This window comes from Leucopleurus acutus (genome assembly GCF_964270905.1).
Source record: "Leucopleurus acutus genome assembly, chromosome: 4".
In the NCBI taxonomy this organism is placed as follows: Eukaryota; Metazoa; Chordata; class Mammalia; order Artiodactyla; family Delphinidae; genus Leucopleurus; species Leucopleurus acutus.
The window spans coordinates 135,459,230-135,481,689 of record NC_139146.1 but is presented as its reverse complement, the minus strand read 5'-3'; the positions used below and the strand labels follow the sequence as shown (position 1 = coordinate 135,481,689).

The 22,460-nt window shown below is 38.1% G+C and overlaps 1 protein-coding gene across 1 annotated transcript in view; it reads left to right on the top strand.

Moving 5' to 3' along the window:
- Nucleotides 1–2,483: 2,483 nt before the first annotated feature.
- Nucleotides 2,484–22,460, top strand: part of IL15 (interleukin 15) — a gene marked incomplete at its 5' end in the record, with an annotated part of 57,223 nt that continues 37,246 nt past the window's right edge. Inside the window, one exon of the mRNA XM_082838520.1 lies at nt 2,484–2,549. Within this exon, the coding sequence (XP_082694646.1) occupies nt 2,484–2,549 (66 nt within the window). The remainder of the gene's footprint in view (nt 2,550–22,460) is intronic.

Here is a 22,460-nt window from a genome sequence, read left to right as displayed (position 1 = left end):
TGGAAGGCAGGAGTCCATCTAGCTTTAAACCACAGACTTAGGTGTTGGTATTCATCCTCCTTTTTGAAGCTCCGGGTAAACAGGTTTAGCCAAAAAGCCATAGCAGTTCTCAGGGTCTTTCCATTTGAGAATCAAATGGGTCTAAGTGCCCATCCTGTGCCTTTCAGGGTATTTGCTAATTTCATACTCATGCCTCCTGCAGAATTCGTCAGTTGTGGGGCTATCAAGGAAGCTTATTTCTTGGTTGAAGAGGAAAAATGTCCAAGGAAGAGGTCTCTCTTAGGTGTGCCTGATAGAGTTGATGAAGGTTTGTAGAGAGGATGGAAAAATATCCAAGAAAAATCTCAAAGAAAAAGTTCTTATGAGATAATAGAAGTGGGAAGTAAAACCAGGACTAAGGAGTTGGCTGTTATATGAACATGATGCAGAGAAGAAAGCAAAAAAAGAAAAAAAGAAAAACAAAAAGCTAAGATTGATGGCTGTGTCTAAGATCAACTTTTAAATTGAATAGACATTTTTCTCAAAAACCTTAATCTTTTTTTCTTTCAACAAAAAGTTTCATAAGGATTCTTATTATTCTTCTCATTATTATATAATAGTAATGAATGAGGTGAGAGATTGTTAAAAAGAGAGTTTGAAAGGGAATAAACTAGAAAAGTCATTGCTAGAGAGTGGAGAAATGATGGAATAGCAGTTTGCCTTAAATTGATCCAAAATGAGTTACTCTTTTCTGAACAATCATTGCCTCTTCCCTTTTCCTCTGTAACAGGTGGTATCAAAGACCTATTTATGCTAACTCTTCAGTGTTTCTGGAACGACTTCCCTCATAATCCATTTGTAATTATCCGTTTGCAAAAGTGTCAGATCCTATAGCATTTTGGTCACTTCCAATTATTGAATTGTCTAGTCCATTTAAAATTCCAGTCTCATCTCCATATATTCCCTCAGCTTAAGTTGGGCCTGTGGGACCATTGGGGGAAGAGGGTGTGGTCTACGTCTTCATGCTTTCTAACCTCCTTCTGATTTTAACTGCAGGAAGTTGGGGACTGAGAGGGTGGCATAGGGCAGACGGGCCAAATGGCTCCTGACTGAACTAGGCTATCCTCTGTTGGTTGTTGCTTCTCTTCCTGGATAACAAGAATGAATCATTGAAAGTTTCTGTGTAGGAGGTTCCAAAGTTGGGCTCTCCTGTGGGCCATGTGTGTGAGTTCTTCCACACACCTGTAGTGGCCTCCACACCAGCCCTCTGTAGGTGATTAGGCTTAACCTCTTCCTACCCTCTCATCAGTTTCCCCTGGTGGTACAGCCCACCAGGTCTGATTTTGAGTCCCCTTGCAAGGAGGCCAGTCTTGATCCATGGGAAACTCACACGGTTTTGCTGGATCAAACCCTGGAAACAAAATTTGATACTTTTCTTCATTATTTTTTTCTTTAGTCATGTAGGTTTAAGAACAAATCAACCATCTCATGAGCTGATATGATGTTTAGTCAGGGGATGCGATGCCAGTCTGTATTATTCAGCTCAGGCTGCCATAACAAAATAGCACACCTGGGCTTCTGGAGGCTGGAAGGTACAAGATCAAGATGCCAGATGATTGAGTTCTCTGGTGAGGACTCCCTTCCTGGCTTGCAGATGGCTGCCTTTTCACTGTGTCCTCATGTGGTGGAGAGAGAGGGGAAGGAAGCAAGCTCTCTGATGTCACTTATCATAAAGGCACTAATCCCATCATGAGGGCTCCACCCTTATAACCTCATTTAAACCTAATTACTTCCCAAAGCCCCGTCTCCAAATACCATCACAATGGGGGTTAGGGCTTCAACATAAGAATTTTGGGGAGACACAATTCAGTTTATAGCACAGTCTCTTGTGTATAATCCCATAGCATTTTCCATCATGTTCCTCGCTGGTGATTCCAATCATTTCCTTTCCCTTCCCATGCTGGTATTTTAGTCTTCCGTATATGGACTGGGAATGGGGTCTTGGGGTGGAGTTGATGGTTTGGAGGTAGTAGAAATAGTAAGGGTTTGCCTACCTCTGAGTTCTCCCTGGAGCAGGTTGCTGGACCTAGCAACAAAATTCTTTTTAGAATGTGGGAAACTTAATGCTTCTTTATCCCCAACATTTGGTTCTGGTCACCAGTTCCAGGGAAAGAGTAAAAAAATCTTTATTTTAAATGATATATGATACTTTCTTTTCCCAAATGAAGCAGCTATAGTCAACATGGATGTGAGTTAAATTCTGAGGAAGACTGAAGATTTTAGGAAAACTTAATTTAAAAAAGTTTCTATTGACTTCTGAAGCTTTCTCCATGAGTCTTCCTGTCTTTTCTAGCATCATCAGATGCAGAAGTAATCATAAATTCAAGGAAGTTAAGATTATTCAATACATAATTTTTAATCTTTGTATCCTACCTTTGATTCCTACAGAATCCATTCCTACATATGGTCATGTGGTTCTTTAAAACAATGTCCCATCACGTGCTATGTTGGTGACGTCACAGGAAACAAAGAAGTCAGTGTTAGAAGATAGCAAATGTACAGGAGGTCATGTAAGTAAAGCTTTTAAGAATTACATCATACAGTATAGACCCGTTTATGTAATAATGTATAATTAGTAATAATGAAGATCTGGCAAACCTGGGATGTTATATATATATCCAGAATTTTAAAAAATGAGCATCTTAGTTAAAAAAGAAAATGCCATTTGTTATAGAATGTTGAAAACATTTTCTGAGGACAGAGAACACTGCACATAACAGAGGTGGGCAAATTTTTTCTGAAAAAATCCAGACAGGCTTTGCCAGCCAAATGATATCTGTTGCAACTACTAAACTCTGCCCTTATTGCTATAGACATGGATGGGCATGGATTTGTCCCAACAAAACTTTATTTACAAAAACAAATGGCCGGTGAAGTTTGGCCTGTGGGTCGTAGTTTGCCAACCCTTGGCATATTAGATGAAGACATTCTGCATCTCACTTTTTTCTATTATTAAGTTAATTTTAAAGGAACTGGGGTGCTTAAAATTAAATAATAAATGTAATGCAACTATCAAATTTCTGAATGATTTTACAAGTGTAAGGAAATTAGAGAATAATGTAGATTAGAGTTCTTGAATGACTATCTGAAACTTTTGAAAAATGTTTGAGAATGATGTAAAATCAAGTACAGTCTCAAGAACTAAACAAAATAAAGCTGCAGAAATGGAAATCAAAGGAACTGACTTCTTGATAAAGTGAACACATGCATTTAATTTTTACTTTCAGTTATAATATTTAACTCCTTTAGAAAAATTTCTGAATCATTTGTATATATCAGGATAAGCAGTAGAGTAAATACAGGGGTTTATGAAAAGTGAAACTCTTTATAAGAATCCTAAGAGGAAACAAGTAATTCCTCTCTTGTGCAATCATTTCTGGCATCAGAAAATAATGAAGTAAATATAAACTGGAAGAAAAAGTGTGAAGAAAATGTCCTCTGCTTATAATTGCCTACAAAGTAAAACATATCCTCTAACTTCATGTGCTTCTTTGAAATTGCTCTGTTTCCTAGATTTTTTATAGGGAATCCCCTAAACTCAAGAAATAACTTACTGACAGTCTTAGGGTTAAACACATTTTATGTATTGCTACCACTGATGGCTCAAAGAAGCAGGAGGGCATTTTGGATGTTGAGGAGTAGAACTGGGACATTTTTGTAATAGCAACATAGCTTTAAATTGTCTTGTCACTGTTTGTGAAAATAAACATATTATTTTTTAAAAATTCATTATGATCAATTCTGGGGCAAAAGCCAGGGGAATTTTCTTTAAGTGAAATCATACTTGAAATATGCAAGAAATTAAACAGGAATCTCCCCTGAGTTGTTTTGAAGTCATAAAAAAGTGCTTTCTCTTTCTCAGAATTCTCCTTGATTCCTAGTTTTTGAGTAGGTTGTTTCTTGAGTTTAGGGATTCTTAATAAAAATTCAGGGCAGCTTCCTTTGTGGTACTTAAAAACCGAAGCTTCCTTTTGGGTACTTAAATAATCATATTATGTTGTGGTTATTTGTGGAGGCCTGTGATAGCTGTTCTTATCTGGTGTGAGGAAGGGTCTCAAGATTTTATTTTTTTGTTTTATTTCTTATTATCTTTCTGATTATCAAAGTAACGTGCTCACTATAGTATGAGTGAAAACTATAGAAAAGTGTAAAGTGGGAAAAACATCACCAGTAATGCAATAACTAAGAGGCAGCTTATTACATGATTCTTTCCAGGGCTATTTTTTCTACATGGTTGATATAAAAATTATTGAAAATTTGCCTTGTACTGTTGTCTATTTAACAGTAAACTGTGACATTTCCCTGTGATACTACATAAGTTAATATTATTTTTAATGTGTATATAATACTCCAATTTAAAATATATCACAACTGATTATAATCTGGTTAATTGGTGGTTATTAAAATAATACTTCAGTAAATATATTTTTGAATAAATCCCTGACCAGATTTCTGAAAATTTTATTAGGAAAATTTTCTAGGAGGAGAATTAAAATGTTTAAAGTTATAAATATTTTAATGGTGCTCAAGACATACTCCAGAAAATATGTACAAATGTATATCTTTGTCATCCCTTTGTGAGTCTTGGTGACATTGCATCCTCATCAGTGCTGACATTAACAGCTTTTTTTTTTTTAACATCTTTATTGGACTATAATTGCTTTACAATGGTGTGTTAGTTTCTGCTGTATAACAAAGTGAATCAACTCTACATAAACATATATTCCCATATCTCCTCCCTCTTGAGTCTCCCTCCCACCCTCCCTATCCCACCCCTCTAGGTGGACACAAAGCACCAAACTGATCTCCCTGTGCTATGAGGCTGCTTCCCGCTAGCTCTCTATTTTACATTTGGTAGCGTATATATGTCCATGCCACTCTCTCACTTCGTCCCAGCTTACCCTTCCCCCTCCCTGTGTCCTCAAGTCCATTCTCTACATCTGTGTCTTTACTCCTGTCCTGCCCCTAGGTTCTTCAGAACCATATTTTTTTCTTTTTTTAGATTCCATATATATGTGTTAGCGTACGGTATTTGTTTTTCTCTTTCTGACTTACTGCACTCTGTATGACAGTCTCTAGGTCCATCCATCTCACTACAAATAACTCAATTTCATTTCTTTTTATGGCTGAGTAATATTCCATTGTATATATGTGCCACATCTTCTTTATCCATTCATCTGGCAATGGACAAAACAATCCTTCCTGGTTCCATAGTGAGCAGGGAACTGGACCAAATGTAATTCTCTCGGAAATCATGTAGAATGGGATTGTGGAAAGACCCACAAACTAAGTCTAAAGCAAAACTCAGAGATAGTGAAAAGCTCTAAAATCCAAACCATGTGGAGTATAGGCAAAAGCAACTGAGGCTAGAGAGTTTGCACAGGAAGTTCCACTGGAGGGACAGAGAGGAATGGAAGTATGGAGGGGGCCCAGTGATGACAGCTGCCAACAATCACCAACAAGAAGGAAAGAGCCCAGTTCTGAGTGGGGACTGAGGTTGAACAGGGATTCATTGCTGGGAGAAATGGAGAAAAATTCTTTGTGCCCATGGGTGGAAGATCTCAGAAAGCACGTCTTTCAAAAAGGAGGGAAATGCATTGGTAGGAAGGGGCTGTGTCCCTCAGTGGTAGCTTCCAGTGACAAAGCTGGAAGAGGTCAGAACTGGTGCGTAGCAGCTTCTTGTAATCTCTGATGGACTCCACAAGGTACATCCTGACAGGTGGGGTGGGTGCACTTGCTCACATCCTGAGTTTCCTGCCCGGGGTTTCCTCCTGACATGGAAATGCGGACAAGTTAACGGGCTGTCTGGCTAATCTTTGACCAATGGGATGCAGGAATTAGTAACACATTCTCGCCCCTTCCTCTGTCTGGGGGTGACTCTTCTGTAGCTCTGCGCACTTAGGAATGGCAAGCCCCACGTCACGTTCTTCTATGGGCTTCACCCCTTTCCTGCTGCTTTCCCATTTTTACCGTCTCTTGCTTCCCGGAATTGCTCTATTTAATAGAATCCTTTTTCTGTGCCTAATGATGATTTCATATCTTTATTGTTTGCCTGAATTCCATTGGAATTTCCTCTCTGATTCCTGAGTTATTCAAAAAGTGTATCGTTTATTTTTCAGACAATTGAGAATTTCACACAATTGAGAATTGAGAAAATAAATTAAGAATTATTTTTTTGGTATTGATTTTAACAGCCAGAATTCTGTCAGATAATAAACACTGAATAATTTTAGTCCTTTAACTGTAATGACTTGCTTTTTGGTCCTTCCATTTACTTTCAGCCTGTCTTTGCCCTTATGTTACAAGTGTGCCTTCTAAAACCACAGGTTTTACATTTTTCTTTTTAATTTAATCTGGCAATCTTAGTCTTTTACATAGAGCATTTAATCCATTTTCATTTAATATAATTACTCATATAGCTGTGTTTATATCTACCAGTCTACTCTTTGTTTCCATTTGACCCATCTCTTTATGTAGTTTTGTTCTTCCTTTCTTGCCTTAATTCGGATGAATCGACTTTTTACTATTGCTGTTTCCTCTACTACTTCATTAATTAATTGTGTTTTACTCTTTGTATTTGTTACCTTAAATATTACATGTAACTTTTAAAATTGTAACTCAAGATTACAACTCAAGATTGGTTACCTAGATATTACAGTATGCATCATTTGCAAGTTACATCCTATCCAATGATTTTTTTTTCAAGAAGAGATTATTTCAGTGTGATTTAAACCCTTCCAGAGGAATACAAACTCAAATTATTATTATTTTTTCTTTCTCTTTGATCTTATTATTTTTTTTTAACATCTTTATTGGGGTATAATTGCTTTACAATGGTGTGTTAGTTTCTGCTTTATAACAAAGTGAATCAGTCATACATAAACATATGTTCCCATATGTCTTCCCTGTTGCGTCTCCCTCCCTCCCACCCTCCCTATCCCACCCCTCCAGGCTGTCACAAAGCACCGAGCCAATATCCCTGTGCCATGCGGCTGCTTCCCACTAGCTATCTACCTTACTACGTTTGTTAGTGTGTATATGCCCATGACTCTCTCTCGCCCTGTCACAGCTCACCCTTCCCCCTCCCCATAACCTCAAGTCCGTTCTCTAGGAGGTCTGCGTCTTTATTCCTGCTTTACCCCTAGGTTCTTCATGACATTTTTTTTCTTAAATTCCATATATATGTGTTAGCATACGGTATTTGTCTTTTTCTTTCTGACTTACTTCACTCTGTATGACAGACTCTAGGTCTATCCACCTCATTACAAATAGCTCAATTTCGTTTCTTTTTATGGCTGAGTAATATTCCATTGTATATATGTGCCACATCTTCTTTATCCATTCATCCGATGACGGGCACTTAGGTTGTTTCCATCTCCGGGCTATTGTAAATAGAGCTGCAATGAACATTTTGGTACATGACTCTTCTTGAATTTTGGTTTTATCAGGGTATATGCCCAGTAGTGGGATTGCTGGGTCATATGGTAGTTCTATTTGTAGTTTTTTAAGGAACCTCCATACTGTTCTCCATAGTGGCTGAACCAATTCACATTCCCACCAGCAGTGCAAGAGTGTTCCCTTTTCTCCACACCCTCTCCAGCATTTATTGTTTCTAGATTTTTTGATGATAGCCATTCTGACTGGTGTGAGATGATATCTCATTGTAGTTTTGATTTGCATTTCTCTAATGATTAATGATGTTGAGCATTCTTTCATGTGTTTGTTGGCAGTCTGTATATCTTCTTTGGAGAAATGTCTATTTAGGTCTTCTGCCCATTTTTGGATTGGGTTGTTTGTTTTCTTGTTATTGAGCTGCATGAGCTGCTTGTAAATTTTGGAGATTAATCCTTTGTCGGTTGCTTCATTTGCAAATATTTTCTCCCATTCTGAGGGTTGTCTTTTGGTCCTGTTTATGGTTTCCTTTGCTGTGCAAAAGCTTTGAAGTTTCATTAGGTCCCATTTGTTTATTTTTGTTTTTATTTCCATTACTCTAGGAGGTGGGTCAGAAAGGATCTTGCTGTGATTTATGTCATAGAGTGTTCTGCCTATGTTTTCCTCTAAGAGTTTGATAGTGTCTGGCCTTACATTTAGGTCTTTAATCCATTTTGAGCTTATTTTTGTGTATGGTGTTAGGGAGTGATCTAATCTCATACTTTTACATGTACCTGTCCAGTTTTCCCAGCACCACTTATTGAAGAGGCTGTCCTTTCTCCATTGTACATTACTGCCACCTTTATCAAAGATAAGGTGTCCATATGTGCATGGGTTTATCTCTGGGCTTTCTATCCTGTTCCATTGATCTATCTTTCTGTTTTTGTGCCAGTACCATACCGTCTTGATAACTGTAGCTTTGTAGTATAGTCTGAAGTCAGGGAGCCTGATTCCTCCAGTTCCTTCTTTCGTTCTCAAGATTGCTTTGGCTATTCGGGGTCTTTTGTGTTTCCATACAAATTGTGAAATTTTTTGTTCTAGTTCTGTGAAAAATGCCAGTGGTAGTTTGATAGGGATTGCATCGAATCTATAGATTGCTTTGGGTAGTAGAGTCATTTTCACAATGTTGATTCTTCCAATCCAAGAACATGGTATATCTCTCCATCTATTTGTATCATCTTTAATTTCTTTCATCAGTGTCTTATAATTTTCTGCATACAGGTCTTTTGTCTCCTTAGGTAGGTTTATTCCTAGATATTTTATTCTTTTTGTTGCAATGGTAAATGGGAGTGTTTTCTTGATTTCACTTTCAGATTTTTCATCATTAGTATATAGGAATGCCAGAGATTTCTGTGCATTAATTTTGTATCCTGCCACTTTACCAAATTCATTGATTAGCTCTAGTAGTTTTCTGGTAGCATCTTTAGGGTTCTCTATGTATAGGATCATGTCATCTGCAAACAGTGACAGCTTTACTTCTTCTTTTCCGATTTGGATTCCTTTTATTTCCTTTTCTTCTCTGATTGCTGTGGCTAAAACTTCCAAAACTATGTGGAATAATAGTGGTGAGAGTGGGCAACCTTGTCTTGTTCCTGATCTTAGTGGAAATGCTTTCAGTTTTTCACCATTGAGGATGATGTTTGCTGTGGGCTTGTCATATATGGCCTTTATATGTTGAGGAAAGTTCCCTCTATGCCTACTTTCTGCAGGGTTTTTATCATAAATGGGTGTTGAATTTTGTCAAAAGCTTTCTCTGCATCTATTGAGATGATCATATGGTTTTTCTCCTTCAATTTGTTAATATGGTTTATCACATTGATAGATTTGCGTATATTGAAGAATCCTTGCATTCCTGGAATAAACCCCACTTGATCATGGTGTATGATCCTTTTAATGTGCTGTTGGATTCTGTTTGCTAGTATTTTGTTGAGGATTTTTGCATCTATGTTCATCAGTGATATTGGCCTGTAGTTTTCTTTCTTTGTGACATCCTTGTCTGGTTTTGGTATCAAGGTGATGGTGGCCTCGTAGAAGGAGTTTGGGAGTGGTCCTCCCTCTGCTATATTTTGGAAGAGTTTGAGAAGGATAGGTGTTAGCTCTTCTCTAAATGTTTGATAGAATTCGCCTGTAAAGCCATCTGGTCCTGGGCTTTTCCTTGTTGGAAGGTTTTTAATCACAGTTTCAATTTCAGTGCTTGTGATTGGTCTGTTCATATTTTCTATTTCTTCCTGATTCAGTCTTGGCAGGTTGTGCATTTCTAAGAATTTGTCCATTTCTTCCAGATTGTCCATTTTATTGGCATAGAGTTGCTTGTAGTAATCTCTTATGATCTCTTTTATCTCTGCAGTGTCAGTTGTTACCTCTCCTTTTTCATTTCTAATTCTATTGATTTGAGTCTTCTCCCTTTTTTTCTTGATGAGTCTGGCTAGTGGTTTATCTATTTTGTTTATCTTCTCAAAGAACCAGCTTTTAGTTTTATTGATCTTTGCTATTGTTTCCTTCATTTCTTTTTCATTTATTTCTGATCTGATTTTTATGATTTCTTTCCTTCTGCTAGCTTTGGGGTTTTTTTGTTCTTCTTTCTCTAATTGCTTGAGGTGCAAGGTTAGGTTGTTTATTCGAGATGTTTCCTGCTTCTTAAGGTGGGCTTGTATTGCTATAAACTTCCCCCTTAGAACTTCTTTTGCTGCATCCCACAGGTTTTGGGTCGTTGTGTCTCCATTGTCATTTGTTTCTAGGTATTTTTTGATTTCCTCTTTGATTTCTTCAGTGATATCTTCATTATTAAGTAGGGTATTGTTTAGCCTCCATGTGTTTGTATTTTTTACAGATCTTTTCCTGTAATTGATATCTAGTCTCATGGCGTTGTGGTCAGAAAAGATACGTGATACAATTTCAATTTTCTTAAATTTACCAAGGCTTGATTTGTGACCAGAGATATGATCTATCCTGGAGAATGTTCCATGAGCACTTGAGAAAAATGTGTATTCTGTTGTTTTTGGATGGAGTGTCCTATAAATATCAATTAAGTCCATCTTGTTTAATGTATCATTTAAAGCTTGTGTTTCCTTATTTATTTTCATTTTGGATGATCTGTCCATGGGTGAAAGTGGGGTGTTTAAGTCCCCTACTATGAATGTGTTACTGTCGATTTCCCCTTTTATGGCTGTTAGTATTTGCCTTATGTATTGAGGTGCTCCTATGTTGGGTGCATAAATATTTACAATTGTTATATCTTCTTCTTGGATCGATCCCTTGATCATTATGTAGTGTCCTTCTTTGTCTCTTTTAATAGTCCTTATTTTAAAGTCTATTTTGTCTGATATGAGAATTGCTACTCCAGCTTTCTTTTGGCTTCCATTTGCATGGAATATCTTTTTCCATCCCCTTACTTTCAGTCTGTATGTGTCTCTAGGTCTGAAGTGGGTCTCTTGTAGACAGCATATATAAGGGTCTTGTTTTTGTATCCATTCAGCTAATCTGTGTCTTTTGGTGGGAGCATTTAGTCCATTTACATTTAAGGTAATTATCGATATGTATGTTCCTATTCCCATTTTCTAAATTGTTTTGGGTTCGTTATTATAGGTCTTTTCCTTCTCTTGTGTTTCTTGCCTAGAAAAGATCCTTTAGCATTTGTTGTAAAGCTGGTTTGGTGGTGCTGAACTCTCTCAGCTTTTGCTTGTCTGTAAAGGTTTTAATTTCTCCATCAAATCTGAATGAGATCCTTGCTGGGTAGAGTAATCTTGGCTGCATGTTTTTCTGCTTCATCACTTTCAGTATGTCCTGCCACTCCCTTCTGGCTTGTAGGGTTTCTGCTGAGAGATCAGCTGTTAACCTTATGGGGATTCCCTTATGTGTTATTTGTTGTTTTTCCCTTGCTGCTTTTAATATGCTTTCTTTGTATTTAATTTTTGACAGTTTGATTAATATGTGTCTTGGCGTATTTCTCCTTGTATTTATCTTGTATGGGACTCTCTGTGCTTCCTGGACTTGATTAACTATTTCCTTTCCCATGTTAGGGAAGTTTTCAACTATAATCTCTTCAAATATTTTCTCAGTCCCTTTCTTTTTCTCTTCTTCTTCTGGAACCCCTATAATTCGAATGTTGGTGCGTTTAATGTTGTCCCAGAGGTCTCTGAGACTGTCCTCAGTTCTTTTCATTCTTTTTTCTTTATTCTGCTCTGCAGTAGTTATTTCCACTATTTTATCTTCCAGCTCACTTATCCGTTCTTCTGCCTCAGTTATTCTGCTATTGATCCCATCTAGAGTACTTTTAATTTCATTTATTGTGTTGTTCATCATTGCTTGTTTCATCTTTAGTTCTTCTAGGTCCTTGTTAACTGATTCTTGCATTTTGTCCAATCTATTGTCCATTCTATCTCCAAGATTTCGGATCAACCTTACTATCATTATTTTGAATTCTCTTTCAGGTAGACTGCCTATTTCCTCTTCATTTGTTAGGTCTGGTGCATTTTTATCTTGCTCCTTCATCTGCTGTGTGTTTTTCTGTCTTCTCATTTTGCTTATCTTACTGTGTTTGGGGTCTCCTTTTTGCAGGCTGCAGGTTCGTAGTTCCTCCTGTTTTTGATGTCTGTCTCCAGTGGCTAAGGTTGGTTCAGTGGGTTGTGTAGGCTTCCTGGTGGAGGGGACTAGTGCCTGTGTTGTGGTGGATGAGGCTGGATCTTGTCTCTCTAGTGGGCAGGTTCACGTCTGGTGGTGTGTTTGGGGGTGTCTGTGGCCTTATTATGATTTTAGGCAGCCTCTCTGCTAATGGGTGAGGTTGTGTTCCTGTTTTGCTAGTTGTTTGGCATAGGTTTTCCAGCACTGTGGCTTGCTGGTCGTTGAGTGAAGCTGGGTGCTGGTGTTAAGATGGAGGTCTCTGGGAGATTTTCGCCGTTTGATATTACGTGGAGCTGGGAGGTCTCTTGTTGATCAGTGTCCTGAAGTTGGCTCTCCTACCTCAGAGGCAGAGCCCTGCCTCCTGGCTGGAGCACCAAAAGCTTTTCATCCACACGGCTCAGGATAAAAGGGAGAAAAAGTAGAGGGAATTAGTAGAAGTATGAGGAAAGAAAGAAGGAAAGGAGGGTAGGAAGGAAGGAAGAAAGAAAGAAAGAAGCAAAGAAGGAAAGAAGGCAAGAAGGAAAGAAAGGAGGGAGGGAGGGAGGGAGGAAGGAAGGAAGGAGGGAAAGAAGGAAAAAAGACAGAAAGAAAGAAGATACAGTAAAAATAAAATAAAGTATAATAAAGTTATTGAATTAAAAAATTCTTATTTAGAAAAAAAAAAAAGGGACGGAAAGAACCTTAGGACAAATGTTGGCAGCAAAGCTATACAGACAAAATCTTACACAGAAGCATACACATACACCCTCACTAAAAGAGGTAAATGGGGAAAAATCCTAAATCTTGCTGTCAGAGACCACCTCCTCAATCTGGGATGATTCGTTGTCTAAAGGAGGGAAGGAAGGACGGAAAGAAAGAAAGAAAGAACGAAGGTAAAGTATAATATTGTTATTAAAATTATTAAGAAAAAAAATTTAAAAAAAACATGGACGGATAGAACCCTAGGACAAATGTTGGAAGCAAGACTATACAGACAAGATCTCACACAGAAGCATACACATACACACTCACAAAAAGAGGAAAGGGGAGAAAATCATAGATCTTGCTCCTAAAGTCCACCTCCTTAATTTGGGATGATTGGTTGTCTATTCAGGTATTCCACAGATGCAGGTACGTCAAGTTGATTGTGGAGCTTTAATCCGCTGCTTCTGAGGCTGCTGGGAGAGATTTCCCTTTCTCTTCTTTGTTCTCACAGCTCCCAGGGCTAAGCTTTGGATTTGGCCCTGCCTCTGCGTGTAGATCGCTGGAGGGCGTCTGTTTTTTGCTCAGACAGGATGGGGTTAAAAGAGCCGCTGATTGGGGGCTCTGGCTCACTCAGGCCGGCGGGGACGGAGGGGCACAGAGTGCGGGGCGGGCCTGCGGTGGCAAAGGCCGGCGTGACTTTGCACCAGCCTGAGGCGCGCTGTGCGCTGTCCCGGGGAAGTTGTCCCTGGATCCCGGGAACCTGGCAGTGGCGGGCTGCACAGGCTCCGCGGAAGAGGGGTGTGGAGAGTGACCTGTGCTCGCACACAGGCCCCTCGGTGGCGGCAGCAGCAGCCTTAACGTCTCCCGCCCGCCTCTGGGGTCCGCGCTTTTAGCCGCGGCTCGCGCCCGTCTCTGGATTCCGCGCTTTCAGCCGCGGCTCGCGCCCGTCTCTGGATTCCGCGCTTTCAGCCGCGGCTCGCGCCCGTCTCTGGGGTTCGCGCTTTTAGCCGCGGCTCGCGCCCGTCTCTGGAGTTCCTTTAAGCATCGTTCTTAAACCCCTCTCCTCACGCCCCAGGAAACAAAGAGGGAAGGAAAAGTCTCCTGCCTCTTCGGCAGGTGCAGGCTTTTTCCCCGGACTCCCTCCCGGCCAGCTGTGGTGCACTAACCCCTTCAGGCTATGTTCAAGCCGCCAACCCCAGTCCTCTCCCTGCGCTCCGGCCTCAGCTCGCAGCCCCGCCCGCCCCGGCGGGTGAGCAGACAAGCCTCTCGGGCTGGTGAGTGCCGGTCGGCACCGATCCTCTGTGCGGGAATCTCCCCGCTTTGCCCTCCGCACCCGTTGCTGTGCAGTCCTCTGCGGCTTCGAAGCTCCCCCCTCCGCCTCCCGCAGTCTCCGCCCGCGAAGGGGCTTCCTAGTGTGTGGTAACTTTTCCTCCTTCACGGCTCCCTCCCACTGGTGCAGGTGCCGTCCCTATTCTTTTGTCTCTGTTTTTTCTTTTGCCCTACCCAGGTACGTGGGGAGTTTCTTGCCTTTTGGGAGGTCTGAGGTCTTCTGCCAGCTTTCAGTAGGTGTTCTGTAGGAGTTGTTCCACGTGTATATGTATTTCTGGTGTATCTGTGGGGAGGAAGGTGATCTCCGCGTCTTACTCTTCCGCCATCTTCCGCCTTCTCCTCAAATTATTTTAATGAAGGGAGACTATCATTGGCACCTAAACTTGGTCAGAATTTCACAAGAAGAAAACTATTCCCAGTTTTATTTAAGAATATCAATGAAAAACTCTTCAGAAAATTATTAGCAGCAGCTCATTAGAGGGGTTATATATCATGATGAAGTAGGGTTCATTCCAGGGATGAAAGATTATGAATTCTATTAAAATAATTCATCATAATAGTTGATCTAAGGGAAAAAAAATCACATGTTAATTTCTACTCATTTGACAAAATTCAACAGCCATTCTGGACGTTTCAAAAAAGAGAGACAGCTCAATAAAGAAAGAGTTAAACATTTTATAAGCATGGCAGACTGACAGACCGTGTGTTCACACATACACACGCGCAAACTCAGCCCAGTGATAGCATTGTAAATAATGACCAAACGCTAGAGGCACTTCTGCTACTTCTGCTCAAAGTACAAACAAGGTAAGTGTGTCCACCTCTCACCCCTGCTGGTGATGCTGTACCGGTGTTGTTAGTTAACAAAGCCAGATGAGAGAAAGAAATTTGAGCTATGAAACTTAGAAAGGTGGAAGTAAAACTGTTATTTGTAAATGACTTAATACTTAGAAAATCCAAAAGAATCTAGCTGAAATTTTTCTATTACTCAATTCCACCATCTAAAGGAGAAAGAGAAAGATAAAAAGATAAATCTGACTCATTAAAAAAAAAAATCCTTTTGCTGGCAAAAACCAAACCAAACCAAAACAAAAACTCTGGGGAAATTCTAAAGGAGAATAATAAGCAGGGAAAAAATATCTGCCTCTCAAATCACCAGGAGTTTTCTCTCTAAATCTATTTTAGGAATTGTGGGAGTGTGGAGAAATACAAAGCAACAGAACAGTGGGCAAAGATGAATGAACAGTTTGCATAAGAAAATACAAATAGTGTTTGATTCATAAAAAATATTTAACCTCATGTAAAATGCTAGTTGTTATTTAATTTTATTTAAGGAATGTGGGAATATAAGTATATATTTCTAGATTTGCTTGCATTTCATAAGGAAACTTTCAAGCATTTGCAATAACTAAAAATGGTTGCCTAAATCAAGAGAGGAGGTGAAGGGAAAAATAGGTTAACAGGGATAAGAATCAGGGTACGATTTCTAAATGAATACCTTTTCCTATTGTTTTGTTTTTCAACCGTGTAAATACATTACCTTTACAAAAATATATAATAAACTATTTTTTAATTATATGTTTCAGCTGTACAGTGTTATAATTTGACATCTGTATACATAGAGATCACCCCCAAAAGTCAATAAAATGTAATTTTTTCCCAAATTTGAAAAGTGAGAAATGCATTTCATTTTAATTTGCTTTCTTGGTTACTGTAGGTATTGGATTCCGTAAAGTGTTCATCTGTTGTTTGCATTTTCACTGAAATTATTTGTTTGTTATTTATATTTAGATATATTTTTGTTTTTCTTAACTGAATTTTATAATGCTTTCATATATAAGGAACAAGTACATTTTAACATATTTATTTCACTTTTTCTCACTCTGTTCACCCTATCATTTTATTATACTTTAACTTATAGAACGTATTAATTTTTATTTTGTCAAATTTGTCAATTTATTATTTTTTTTTAAATTGCTTTAAAGCCTATCCAGAAATCAGATTCTTACTTATATTGTTTTTTTCAGATGTCTTTTTGTTTTTCACTATATGAATTTGTCATATGGTGAGATGAGAATATAATTTTTCTCCTAAATCACTAATCAATGGCTTCATAGAAACTTTGTTAAATAATAACTCTTCCCTCACCTGCTGCTTTAAGGTTCAGTGTTACGATATTTCATTGAGTCAGCTATCAGTATTTCAGTGAGAAACTTATTTTCATTTTGTGATAAATTTTAACATCCACTAGGTCTAGTTCCTCTTTATTACTTTTCTATTTCAAAATTATTCTATTTTCACCAGTGGATTTTCCCAGACGAACTTAAAGATCGTAATGTCAATTTCACCTCCGATTTCATTTCTTATGAAATAATTTGGAAAAAATGATATCTCTGTAATACACAGTGTTTCTATCCAGAAATAAAGTCTACTTCTCAAATTATTTGTCTTTTTTTGCTTTTTAATTTAGTTTTATTGATTTTCATATAGCTCTAGTATATTCCTTATCATATTTATTCCTAAGTGAGTTAGATAATTTCCTTTACATATTGCTAAGATATAGAATGAAGAATATGAAAATTATTGGTTATATAACTTTTATTTATCGTTTATTTTGTTCCAAACCATCTCAAAGAACTTACCATTTCAGTTCTTATGATCTCTTAGGTACTAGGCTTACTAAGTTGTTTTGTTTTGTTTTGTTTTGCGGTATGCGGGCCTCTCTCTGTTGTGGCCTCTCCCGTTGCGCAGCACAGGCTCCGGACGCGCAGGCTCAGTGGCCATGGCTCACGGGCCCAGCCGCTCCACGGCATGTGGGATCTTCCCGGACCGGGGCACGAACCCATGTCCCCTGCTTCGGCAGGCGGACTCTCAACCACTGCGCCACTAGGGAAGCCCTATGCTTAGTTTTGTTAAGCAGTTGTACAGTTTATAAGTAATTGTCTTATCATTTTGAATGGTTATAACTAGAGTTTCTTATTTTTCTGCTTTATGTTATTAATCAGAAATTCCAGAAAGTTCCAAAGAAAAGCCACCAGGTATCTTATTCTTTCTCCTGAATACAACAGGGACACTTACAGTGATTTATTAGTAGGTTTGAAGTTGGTATTAGTTTAAAGAAGATGTGATTATGTTAAGAAATAATTATTCTATTCCTTTTATTAAGATTTTTTTTTTTTTTTTTTTTTAGAGAATGGATGCTGAATTTTGTGAAATGCATTGTGAAGCACTGTTGGTGCAGTGTTTAAGAGATTGGGCTGGGGGCTTCCCTAGTGGCGCAGTGGTTGAGAGTCTGCCCGCCAATGCAGGGGACACGGGTTCGTGCCCTGGTCCGGGAAGATCCCACATGCCGCGGAGCTTCTAGGCCCGTGAGCCGTGGCCGCTGAGCCTGCGCGTCCGGAGCCTGTGCTCAGCAAGGGGAGAGGCCACAACAGTGAGAGGCCCGCGTACAGAAAAAAAAAAAAAAAAAAAAGAGATTGGGCTGGCTGGAATTTGAAGCCCAGCTCTACCACTTAGGAACATTGTATTTAACTCAGGCTAGCTACTGATGCTCTCAGTTTCGTCATTTGTAAAATGGAGACAGCAGGTGTTGGAGCACCGCTGATTTAATTCACACCCTATTTTTTTTTTCAGTGTGCCACTCTCAGTATGTCATGCACCTTCAAAAAACAATGTATTTGCTTCGTCCAGTCAGCATGATTAAGGAACAAGTTTGTCTTCTGCTTTTCAAGGCTCTGTATACTCAGGAAGGAAGACTGGAGTTGAGTTAAATACTAATTAAAAAAAATTTTTTTTTAGTTCTCATAGTAGGTGATAATGTGGAGCGTGTTTCTTTTTGTCTTGGTGTCCTAATGTGCATAATATTCAAAAAGTTGTCAAAATACTTTGATTGGTTAGTCATATGCACATATGTACTGAGGGCTAGTCATGATGCATATAAGCGTGAACCTCATTACCATCACCTGCCATTAGTAAGCTTACTTATTTAATCCTCTATCTTATCTTAATTTTAATTTTCTGACACAGTAGTTTATTTTAATTTTCTGTGGAAACCTAACCTTACATTGTTCACATTTTTATGGGACAATTGAGCTTTCTCTTCACTGTTATGTAAAGCTCTTGCTACAGGACTATAATTTGTGCATTAAAAAAGTATACAGAAAGGATATATACCTTTTAATACATATTAAACCACTTTGTGGTTTTATTAAAACTTGTTAAATGATTGATTTCGTAATAGAGATAATGCTTAGTGCTACATATGCCAGAAAAATATATGCACATCCTTGTGAAGAGGTATTTTCTTTAGAGTGGAGGACATTTTGAAAAATAGATACTGCAGATCCTCTGAGCCTCAGTCTACCTATCCAGGCCATGCTTTTAAGCTATCTCTGCTGTACTTGGATCATCTTCCTTTACGCCATCTCACCACTATCTCTCCCCTGCAGGTCTGGCTCTCCTTAGCCATCCTCTATGTTCTCTTGTGGATTTGGGCAGAAACTTCTGGGTTCCTTCCAGTGAGGAGCCTTGGGTGTGTTAAGTCAATCCTTCTCTCTGCCTAATTAATCCTCGCCTTTATTTTTCTCCCACATTTGGCTGCCTGTGGAGTGGGACTACCCTTCTTGTCGGTATCCATCAGGAATTCCAAAGTTGGGGCACAGGACTAAGCCTTGCCACCAAACGCACCCTCAACCCATTCCACCATGGGCACCGACCCCTCAATGGAGAATTTGTTGCACACCTGTCTTCTTCTACTTGTTTCTCTTAGCTTTCCTACCCTCCTGGCTGAAACATTTACTTACATCACATCTTTCTGATCCTGGGGTCAACCTGTTGCCTACCCTTCATAGACAGGTAGTGTTTTCACTCTCTACTGTAGAAGAAACTGTAGACCAACCTTCATTTTCAAGGAGCCTCAGGAAAGCCAGGCAGTAGGAATTTTCCAAACAGGAGGTCACACTGGTTTAATTCTGAGAAGAGTATAGTACAGTGCTAAAAACACGGAAACAAGCCAGGCTGCCTCGTTTCCTGCCCTGGTGTTGCCACTTAGTAGCTGTATAACTTTGGCCCAAGAATCTTTGTTCCTCAGATTTCTCATATTTAGAATGATGATAATAGCAGTCCCTTCCTTATAAAGTTGTTGTAACAAAAAATTGGTTAATACTATGTAAATAGCTCAGCACAGTAACTAAGTAGTCAGTGCTTGATATTTGTTAGTAATTATTCTTTTATTATGATTATTAGTAATAGTAAAAAAATCCTTCTTTTATATATTTGAAGATGTAGAACGTAAGTAGGATACAATAAAGTGATGGGTCTAGCTGCAGGGAGATAAGTAACTTCTTATTGGCAACCATTTAAATGGAAAATAAAGTTGGAAATGCATGTGCCTGATGAAGTAGGACTTTGAAAATGCCATATAATTTAGACATACAATAGTAACCAATAGGAAAACTGGATAAAATTTAAGTGATTTATGATGAGAATAAAGTTGCTGTTTTAAATTAACCCATAAGGAGCACAGACAGAATCAAAGAGTGAAATAGAGATTGTAGTTACAGGAATTCAGCCTTAAGGTGATGCCAACCTAGATTAAATTGTGGCAAATGGCAGTGGTGACACAGAAAAGCATAGAAATGGTTATCAGGGCTCAGACAGAGACTCTGGCCATGGTTATTTCTGACCCAAGGGTCATGGTTTAATTCAGTTGAATTTAAGAGAAATGGAGAGTTAGAAGAGGGTGTTGTCTGGGCAGAAAAACTTTGATTTTAGATTAATTAAGTTTGAGATAGTGATAGGCTACTCAGGTGGAAATATCCATTGATCGGGTATGGGCAAACTTATTCGTGTAAAAGGTCAGATAGTAAATATTTTAGTCTTTGTGGGCTAGATATGGTCTCTGTTACATATTCTTTCAAAAGTTTCTTCTTTTACGAATTTTAATTTTTTTAAGTAAAAATGTAGAACAAAAGCTGTGACCTGATTTGCCCCATCAAGCCACAGTTTGCAAACCCCTGCTAGAATTTATTGTCAAAGAACAGAGCCATGGCAGAGATGTCTGGGCTAGAGATCTAGAATTCTTAATCTTTAACATATATATGTTTTGAAAAGTCATTGCTGAATATGGATACTATATGTAGTATTCTAATTAAAATCAAATTGTATGATGAAAATAAATGACATAAATATTTAAATTAAAAGTTTTTCTCCCAGAAAAAGATTTTATAAAATCATGTCCTACTTCTTGTGAGCCCTTTAAAGTTACTTTCTAAGGACTTCTAGCGACTAAATACAAAAGTAATTTCAATAAAATTAATATAGGTATGTTTTTTAAAATATTGGTTAGAATTTAGCATAATAGTTTCTGAAAATTCCTAATTTCATAATTCTAAGGAAATTAATGCAAATAAAGTTTCACTTACTGGGTGTCACAGAAACAAAAAGTGCTACTTTTTTTTTTTTATGAGAGCATCATGATAAATGATAGAACAAAACAGCACATAATTGTAGCCAACTGCACTTGGCATCAAGGAATAGGGATTATTTATGTTTTAACTATGGGATTAGAGGGTGTTATATTCTTTTAAAACTGACCTAAATAAATGCATTATAGGAAGAATTTAGTAAAATAACTTGAGTTCTTTAATTCTGTCTAAATTAACCAAAATCAATGGCATAATTTAAAGAAGCCTCTTAAACTAGCTAAAATTAATGAGTCCATTTATTTCCCTCAATTCAAGTAGATCATTGGAGAGTAATTATATTTTCCTGACTGAATTTTATTGATCTTAAGTTTAGCCGAGGCATTTTACTTCTTACAACAGATTTCTAGAGAGATTTAATCTTTCCCCATTAGAACCAAGACATTATTTTACTTGTTTTTTTAAGATGATACCTTATTTCAGATAAACTTTTGATATCTACGAAGAGTATTACTTTCTTATAGTTGCAGAGTTCAGATTACAGAAAGTAGTTTTAAATTCAATATTGTGTTTAGTTTTAGGTACTAAAATTTAGGTACTAAATTTTGAGAAAAACATTGATGAATTAGGTTTTACTTAAAAGAAGACAACCGGGAATATAAACTATCTATGTACTAACTTAAGTGAAAAGTAGCCAAAACAACTAGCATTGAAAAGAGAGACTTTAGAGGGGCTGGGCATGGGGGTGGGCTACATGTATATCAGTTTTCTTAAATAGTTAAAATAATAGAGGAAACAACAGGTTGATTCGTCCATCCATTTATCCATCCATCCACCCACCCATCCATCCATCCATCCAACCTTTTCAAAATTGACTTTCTGTTTGTCATCTTGCATGCGCTTAAGATACAAAGATGCGTAAGACATCTCCCCGCTAAAGTAGCTCACAGACTAATGAGGATACTCACAGTTTTGTGGGCAGTTATTAGCTAGGTGAACTAATCAGCCTTGGTTTTCTTCTCTGTAAGTCTGGATAATAGTAATAACTAGCTCATAAAGTTACGGTTCGGGAAAAAATGAGGTTGTGAAAAGTACTGCAAAGTGCTATAGAAAGTTAGATGATTTCATATTATAGACTGAGGGATATATTGGCAAGAGAATACTAACTCATATTTTCTAAATCTTGTGATTTAGAAATTTATATATGGTCTATCAGTTATGTATTGCTGGGTAACAAACCGTCCAAACTGTATTGACTTAAAGCCACAGTGCTTTATTATTTCTCATGATTCTGTTTGTTGACTGGTCAGTTTCTCTGCTGGTCTTGTCTGGGCTTATTCAAGATACCTTACTTACATGTCTGGGACCTTGGGGCTGGCTGTGGTCTGAGTTTTTCTCTCTATGTAGTTTTTTCATTTAGCAGTCTAGCTGGATTTTCTTTCAAGACAGCAGAAGCATTCAAAAGATGGAGGAAACAGGGAGGCAAGGCCTCTCACAACCTAGCCTTGGAAGTTGCATTTTATTTTTGTCACATCCTCTCAGTCACAGCAAGTTATTGGGACAGGGCCAGCCCAGGTTAATGGTAGGGAAAATAGACTTCACCTTTCTATGGAAGGAGTGGTGATGTCATACTGTACAAGGGCACAGGGATGGAGGGATTGTTGTGGCCATCTTTGCAACGTGGTGAGTTTTCATTTCACATTTGGTAAAATATAAGTCTTTATACAATGGCTGGCAGTTGCATTTTCTTTTTTGTATTTCAGTGACCATTACTAGCAAATAATAATATGAAGTAAGATAAAGGAAATATTGCAGCATCTTCTAACTGATGCATTATGAGTAAAGGTTCTGTCTCTATCTGTGAGGAAAAAATCTGCTAATTTGAGAGTTTTGAAGTCTCATTAGTTGATCTTCAGTGGTTCAGCAATGGAGGTA